The 8,309-nt window shown below is 45.8% G+C and overlaps 1 protein-coding gene across 3 annotated transcripts in view; it reads right to left on the bottom strand.

The window, feature by feature from the left end:
* Positions 1-2,976: 2,976 nt before the first annotated feature.
* LOC144512239 (uncharacterized) overlaps positions 2,977-8,309 on the bottom strand; it is a 46,264-nt gene continuing 40,931 nt past the window's right edge. For 2 of the 3 annotated variants that reach the window (XM_078242858.1, XM_078242859.1), the window contains one exon: positions 2,977-3,781. In XM_078242858.1, coding sequence (XP_078098984.1) covers positions 3,186-3,781 — 596 coding nt within the window. In that variant the 3' untranslated portion in view covers positions 2,977-3,185. Of the gene's footprint in view, positions 3,782-5,311; positions 5,389-8,309 lie in introns of all 3 variants that reach the window. The other variant, XR_013500972.1, reaches the window with a different exon arrangement.

Genomic DNA, 8,309 nt, shown 5'->3' with positions numbered 1-8,309 from the left:
CCATTGACCTACATTATGTGTGAATTATCGCCGTAGTGAGTAGTATGAAAGGACGGAGGTTGGGGGGGGGAGGTTGGTTGGGGTGGCGGATGGGTAAAAGGTGGTATACAGCTGTATACAGCGTAGACATACACGTGGATAGCTCAAAATGTGCAACATGACATCATGACTTTGCGTAAACATACACGCCACTTCCCTGAAGCCAAATGGCGTGTTATCTGGACGCATTTTGACCTATCTACGTGTATGTCTACGCTGTATACAGCGAGAACGTGGCGTGCTGTCGCGAGAACGTCACACGCGTGTAAAAAAGAAACATTGGGAAAGGCTTTAGTAACACTAAAAAACGTCAAAACCACGACGTTGACCAACGTCACACGCCAACAAACAGTTGGGTTTAGGAGGAGAACATCGGGGAAGTTATGAACGCCACACGTGGGACGTGACCCCGTCTCTCCTGGGTGAAGGTCCTGTGTTTGACCCCTCCACCCCCCCCCCCCAACCTCCGTCCTTTCATACTACTCACTACGGCGATAATTCACACATAATGTAGGTCAATGGAGGCCAAACGGCGTTGATAATCACGTTAACAACTGATTATGTGTCTTAATAATCCGTAGATGGCTTACGGACTGGCCTGTCATACATACACCACTTAGTGACATCAGTCTGAAATGTGTCCAGATGTGTAACACGCCACTTGGCTTTAGGAAAGTGGCGTGTATGTTCACGTGAAGTCATGATGTCACGTTACAGTTTACATGCTGTAAGAGCCAATTAGTGCTCTTGGTATAAACAGGAACCAATCTTTGGGTTAAGAGAAAAACGTTGAAAAAAGCGCGAAAAAACAGTGAAACTTGTGTGATGTCAGCTTGTTGAATGTTGAATAAAAAAGTCTCCAGAAAGGCAACGAGAACGTCGAAAAAATCGTCCAAAAAACACCCAATTGAAGGTGTTTTCTGTCCATTTGTTGAACAGTTTCTCTGGTCTGTAACTTAAATAAATGCAACATCTTCCCAGACATCGAGGAGGAAGACAGACAGACTTTGTCCTGTAATTATATGGAAAATATTTCTGTATATTTGTTAGTTTTTCTCACGTTTGGTGTGTTTGAGACCAGAGAATAATCCCACATTAACCCACCGTGAAGATAATCTGGAGCTGCAGCCTGATGATGATGATGATGATGATGATGATGATGAGCAGTTCACCTGCACAGTCTCAGAGTCCTCTGGAGTTTCACCTGCTGAGGAAACAGAAACTCACCTGGTCTCCCCCAACAGGTGAGCCAGCTGGGAGCCTTCAGCGGAGGAGAAAGAGTCTCCAAGCAGGAACGGGCCGGTGGTCCCGTTAGAACAGAACGGTCACAGGACAGAGAATTACTGGCTCCATGCTCAATGTTGATGAACACAAACTACCCCCCCAGCCCCCAACACACACACTAATCTAAACTGTTTTCAGAGACACACACAGACACACAGAGACAGAAACACACACACACACACAGACACAGAGACAGAAACACACACACACACACACAGATACAGAGACACACACACACACACACAGATACAGATACACACACACACACATACAGATACAGAGACAGAAACACACACACACACACATACAGATACAGAAACAGATACACACACACACACACACACACAGATACAGAGACACACACACACACACACACAGATACAGAAACACACACACACACAGATACAGAAACACACACAGATACAGAGACACACACACACACACAGATACAGAGACACACACACACACACAGATACAGAGACACACACACACACACACACACATACAGATACAGAGACACACACACACAAACACAGATACAGAGACACACACACACACACACACACACACATACAGAGACACACACACACAGATACACACACACACACAGATACAGAGACACACACACACACACATACAGATACACACACACACACACACACACACACAGAGACACACACATACAGAAACACACACAGAAACACACACACACACACACACACACAGAGACAGATACAGAAACACACACACACATACAGATACAGAAACACATACAGAAACACACACACACACACACACAGGCAAATTGACCCGAGGACAACACAAGGGTTAAAAAGACTACATCATTTTATTATTTTGAACCAAAAAACGAATAGAAAGCATTAAATGATGATCAGATGTTTTATTTAAATCGTTTACCTTCAGGAATAACTTGTGTACTGCGTGTTTCACTAAAATGTCTCCACGCAAGAAATCTAATAAATAATGTAATACCATATAACATAATAACCTAACAGGTAAAAACAGATCAATGCCAGAGTATGCATGTCTGTAGAAGTATGTTCATACTGTGTTAATGACTGGGTGTGTATGTACGCTGCTATATACGTTTCTACTTATTCTTTTTTAAGTAACACTAGCTCTTTATGTTTTTATAACTATTACTGGAGAGCACTTTAAATGACGTACCTGTGACAACGCCAACAAAGACCTATTCTGTTCCATATTTTACCATTGGGGGGGTGGAGGGGTCAAACACAGGACCTTCAGCCAGGAGAGACGGGGTCGTTTATAGCCGTTTATTGTTACTAAAGCCTTCCCCGATGTTCTCCTCCTAAACCCAACTGTTTGTTGGCGTGTGACGTTGGTCAACGTCGAGGTTTTGACCTTTTCTAGTGTTAATAAAGCCTTTCCCAATGTTTCTTTCCCTAAACCAACCTTTTTGGTGGACGTATGTTTACGTCCGCTGTATACAGCGTGGACACACACGCTGATAGCTCAAAATGCGTCCAGATAACACGCCACTTGGCTTCAGGGAAGTGGCGTGTATGTTTACGTGTATGATATAATAATATCCATAACCAACAACACACACACACACACAAAACCAACATTGTGTTCACTATGAAAATGAAAAGAGGGAGAGACAGCAGATTTGTTGAGACTCAATTTATTGTTTCACGACAGACTGACATGTTTTTCATGTATAACAACTGATCCTGAAGTTCCTACGTGTTAAAATAAAACTACAAACAAGACGGGATACTTTATAGCTGGAGTTTTAGGAGCTTGATTAAGTTCCTAGCTATCATTACAAATAAACAGAAAACAGAAAAATAATCATTACAGCTTTCAACTTTCCTCTAGTTCGTCTCCATCTCCCACTTCTCCAGAAAATCCTGCAGGTTCAGATTGAAGACATCGATGCCTTTGGGGGACAGATGGACGCCATCGGCCCGGTACAGGCCCGTGTTTGCGCCGCACCGGATGTTATCGTGCGTCAGCGACGTACCGCCGAGTTCCGAGATAACATTTTGAATCCTACGGTTGACCGTGGTTCGAACCAGATCGACTTCGTGGCTGTCGGCCGAGTGCCGCCACACCCTGCGAGGCAGGATGTTGGACCACACGAGGACGCACTGCGGGAAGATGCTCCGCATGGACGTGAGGTCCTTCTTGACGGACGCCAGAAGACCCGTGGGGCTGTCGGTACTCAGGTCGTTGCCACCCAGGTGGATGATGAGGACATCCGGGTTGGGCCAGGTGACTTTCAGTTGGTGTAGCTGGGGCAGAAGCTGCGACCACGTCATGCCCTGGGTGCCTTTCCACCAGACCGCCACCTTGCTGGCGTCCATGCCCAGCTGCATACCTACCTCCGGAGACTTGGCCCGAGACTCCGCCCAGTACACCAGCGAATGACCGCAGATCCAAATGTTCTTGGGCTCGCCGGTTGGGATGCCTGGAAATTGAACAGATTACATTTTGTAAGTTACAAAGCCTTTGAAATGGTTTCCAAAACTGTCTCTCTCGCATTTAGTACAATAGTACGGTTACCACACTGCACACAGCTGTACATCTCTATCTATATGGTTCATACTCATATTTATTCAGTTTTTCATATAACAATACACTGCATACATCTATATTATTCTTACTATTGCACATATCTGTACATGTTCATATTACATATCCATATTTATTCTGCTCCTATAAGGTAACTGCTAATACACTGCACATATTTATATTTATATTACTATAAACCACCTTCTGTTAACCAACTGGATACTACTATCTGTACTGCATTATATTTCTTGTCCTGTCTATACTTTTCTGCTCTTTTTGCACTTCTGGTTGGACGCAAACTGCATTTCGTTGTCTTTGTACTTGTACTCTGCACAAAGACAAGAATCTAATGTAATCTGAACAGACTGTACATTGATCCTTAAGGCTGGTATCACAAAGATCTAAGTATGATAAAAAGCCTTTATCGTCATTATATTACAAGGAATCCAAAAGAATTACGAGTGCCCCTCCCAGCGGTGCTTAAGATAAAACTATATTGTACACATCCACGTATAACATAGAACGTATATGTACACACATATATATGTATATATGTATATTAGACCGGTCTGTAAACTATGAGGTCTGTGAGAAACTAGCGACAGACTTTTTACCGGCAAAAACTCCCAATATTTACCAATAATTCTGCACAGCATCATCCTGTTGGTAGCAGTTTTTATCGTATAACTTTATTCGGTCTTTGTGCAGTATTTAAGTTCTCCTAAACTTCTTAAAGTCACGAGCAGCTTCCTATTGGTAAAATCTTTCTAGCTCATCATATCAATTAATTTAATTGGCTTAAGTAATGATTCCTGCATCAGGAAAGATACACATCAAGTTCTATACTTTACAGTTAAAACCTTCGGACATTTAACCCAAAACGTAAAGACAACCTGCTGCTCACAGACTTAACGTTGGTGGTATCTTAGGCTACGTTCAGACTGCAGGCAAAAGTGGCCCAAATCAGGTTTTTTTTGGGGTCAAGTGACCAGCTCAGACTTCTTCAGAACACTCAAATCTTGCCCAGATCTGATTTTTTCAAATCAGATTGAGACCACTTCTATATGTGGTCCTGAATCAGACCCAGGTCTGATTTGTTTTCAATGTGGGCGCAGTGTGAACAACCAAGGAGGATTTGATGCGACTTTTACGTCAATCTACGCTGACATTTGTCACAATTACGTGCCTGCGGGAGTTAGCCCTAGACACAGACGGTAACATTAAAAACTTGACTAGGACCAGTGATGGAGCAGGTCACTGGAGGGAGAGGGAGGTGTTAGACCGAATTAGTGTCTGGGGAGATACTTCAACCAAAACTAGAAGAATCGAGCACTCTCTTCATCCTCCTCAGCTCCTGCTCATTAATGTTGCGGCTGCCATTACACAAACATGTTGTAAATGCTGACTTCCTCCATAACCTCCCTACCTTTAGGTCAGCAGCGTGCTGCGTCTGATGTCGTTGTTATTGGTCTGTTGATCATGCGAGTCACTTCACGCTGGAATCTGATATAAGCCACATTTTAAAAGGTCATGTGCAGCCAAACAAAAAATCAGATCTGAGCAAAAAAAAATCTGAATTAAGCATCAAGACTTGCATTGTGAACGTAGCCTATGTGAGTATTTAAGAGCTTGTAAGCACCATGTTCTGTTTAGTTTTGAGATTTCAGTGATGGATGTGGAATTTAAGACAATTACATTCTCACCTTGATTCAATCGGTGCAATTAAGAGATCAAAATGATCACCTACCTTCACGTCAAGACAATAAGCATTGCCATTCTGCAATGTACAACTTTTTCTTTTTCATTTCAAACCCTCCTGAGTCACGGACAACTTAAACTGCATTCATGATAACATGGCGAACCTCACAGTTACACACAGTTTGGATGACTTTTAGCTGAGTATTTATATTGTCTCCCTAGCTAAGGGCGCTTTCACACCTGCCTCGTTTAGTTTGGTTGAATCGCACTAGAGTTCGTTTGGGCAGGCGAGAACGCGACATTCACACTCAGGTGCGCACCGAAAGTGGACCAGACAAGCGTACGGAGACCTGCTTGAAGAGGTGGTCTCGGTACGCTTTCAATCAAACTCTGGAGCAGTTTGTTTGTGGTGAGAACGTGATCTGTACTCGAACCCACCAACTATACACACTCCTCCAGTCTGAGCTGATGTCTCCTGTAGTCAGGTGTGTCCAGCAGTCTGAGCTGAGTGTCTCCTGTAGTCAGGTGTGTTCAGCAGTCTGAGCTGATGTCTCCTGTAGTCAGGTGTGTTCAGCAGTCTGAGCTGATGTCTCCTGTAGTCAGGTGTGTCCAGCAGTCTGAGCTGATGTCTCCTGTAGTCAGGTGTGTTCAGCAGTCTGAGCTGATGTCTCCTGTAGTCAGGTGTGTCCAGCAGTCTGAGCTGATGTCTCCTGTAGTCAGGTGTGTCCAGCAGTCTGAGCTAGTGTCTCCTGTAGTCAGGTGTGTCCGGCAGTCTGAGCTGATGTCTCCTGTAGTCAGGTGTGTTCAGCAGTCTGAGCTGATGTCTCCTGTAGTCAGGTGTGTCCAGCAGTCTGAGCTGATGTCTCCTGTAGTCAGGTGTGTCCAGCAGTCTGAGCTGATGTCTCCTGTAGTCAGGTGTGTTCAGCAGTCTGAGCTGATGTCTCCTGTAGTCAGGTGTGGCAGCGGTCTGAGCTGGTGTCTCCTGTAGTCAGGTGTGTTCAGCAGTCTGAGCTAATGTCTCCTGTAGTCAGGTGTGTTCAGCAGTCTGAGCTGATGTCTCCTGTAGTCAGGTGTGTTCAGCAGTCTGAGCTGAGTGTCTCCTGTAGTCAGGTGTGTCCAGCAGTCTGAGCTAGATGTCTCCTGTAGTCAGGTGTGTTCAGCAGTCTGAGCTGATGTCTCCTGTAGTCAGGTGTGTCCAGCAGTCTGAGCTGATGTCTCCTGTAGTCAGGTGTGTCCAGCAGTCTGAGCTGATGTCCTGTAGTCAGGTGTGTCTAGCAGTCTGAGCTGATGTCTCCTGTAGTCAGGTGTGTCCAGCAGTCTGAGCTGATGTCTCCTGTAGTCAGGTGTGGCAGCAGTCTGAGCTGGTGTCTCCTGTAGTCAGGTGTGTTCAGCAGTCTGAGCTAATGTCTCCTGTAGTCAGGTGTGTTCAGCAGTCTGAGCTAATGTCTCCTGTAGTCAGGTGTGTTCAGCAGTCTGAGCTGATGTCTCCTGTAGTCAGGTGTGTCCAGCAGTCTGAGCTGATGTCTCCTGTAGTCAGGTGTGCTTAGCAAGTCCAGAACACAAGACCTTCTTCCTGTATTTACTTTCTTGCTCCCGCCCCCAGACACATCCGACCAATAAGAGGAGTGGATGTTCTTGCGTGATTTGTAATGGTGCATTTTGGTACACTTGGATTTTTCCAGGTGTGAAACCAAACCAAACCGAGGGCAAATCGCTCCAAGTTTACAAACTCACCAACTGATTTGGACCAAAGCAGACGAACTCCAGGTGTGAAAACGTCCTAACTGTTGAGTTGATGTACCAACCCATTTTGTTAACGCTGACTGTAGATGGAAACATGCAACCAAACTTCCAAAGCACTGAAAAAACATTTGATCCTGATATTTAACTTCATTAAAGTCTCATTAATAGTTCAGTACATAATATTACAATACCTTGTCTTACTTCAGAAATGCATTAACGCAAATTCCATTGCTTACAAAACTTTCATCTTTTCTGCCTCAAGTTTCCTAAAAAGATCTAATGTTCATTCAGGCTACATCTCCACTGCTACGTTTTGGTTTAAACAAGAATATCTTCTGCTACGTTCCCCCTCTCATTCCCCCTGCTCTGGTGTTCCCCCTCTCATTCCCCCTGCTCTGGTGTTCCTCCTCTCATTCCCCCTGCTCTGGTGTTCCTCCTCTCATTCCCCCTGCTCTGGTGTTCCCCCCTCTCATTCCCCCTGCTCTGGTGTTTCCCCCTCTCATTCCCCCTGCTCTGGCGTTCCCCCTCTCATTCCCCCCTGCTCTGACAATCCCCCCTCTCTGGTGTTTCCCCCCTCTCATTCCCCCTGCTCTGGTGTTCCCCCCTCTCATTCCCCCCTGCTCTGACAATCCCCCTGCTCTGGTGTTTCCCCCCTCTCATTCCCCCTGCTCTGGTGTTTCCCCCCTCTCATTCCCCCTGCTCTGGTGTTCCCCCCTCTCATTCCCCCTGCTCTGGTGTTCCCCCCTCTCATTCCCCCTGCTCTGGCGTTCCCCCCTCTCATTCCCCCTGCTCTGGCGTTCCCCCTCTCATTCCCCCCTGCTCTGGCGTTCCCCCTCTCATTCCCCCCTGCTCTGGCGTTCCCCCCTCTCATTCCCCCCTGCTCTGGCGTTCCCCCTCTCATTCCCCCTGCTCTGGCGTTCCCCCCTCTCATTCCCCCTGCTCTGGTGTTCCTCCTCTCATTCCCCCTGCTCTGGTGTTTCCGA

Source organism: Sander vitreus, chromosome 23 (genome assembly GCF_031162955.1).
Source record: "Sander vitreus isolate 19-12246 chromosome 23, sanVit1, whole genome shotgun sequence".
In the NCBI taxonomy this organism is placed as follows: Eukaryota; Metazoa; Chordata; class Actinopteri; order Perciformes; family Percidae; genus Sander; species Sander vitreus.
Note: the sequence above shows the minus strand (reverse complement) of the source record. Positions and strands in the feature narration are given on the sequence as shown.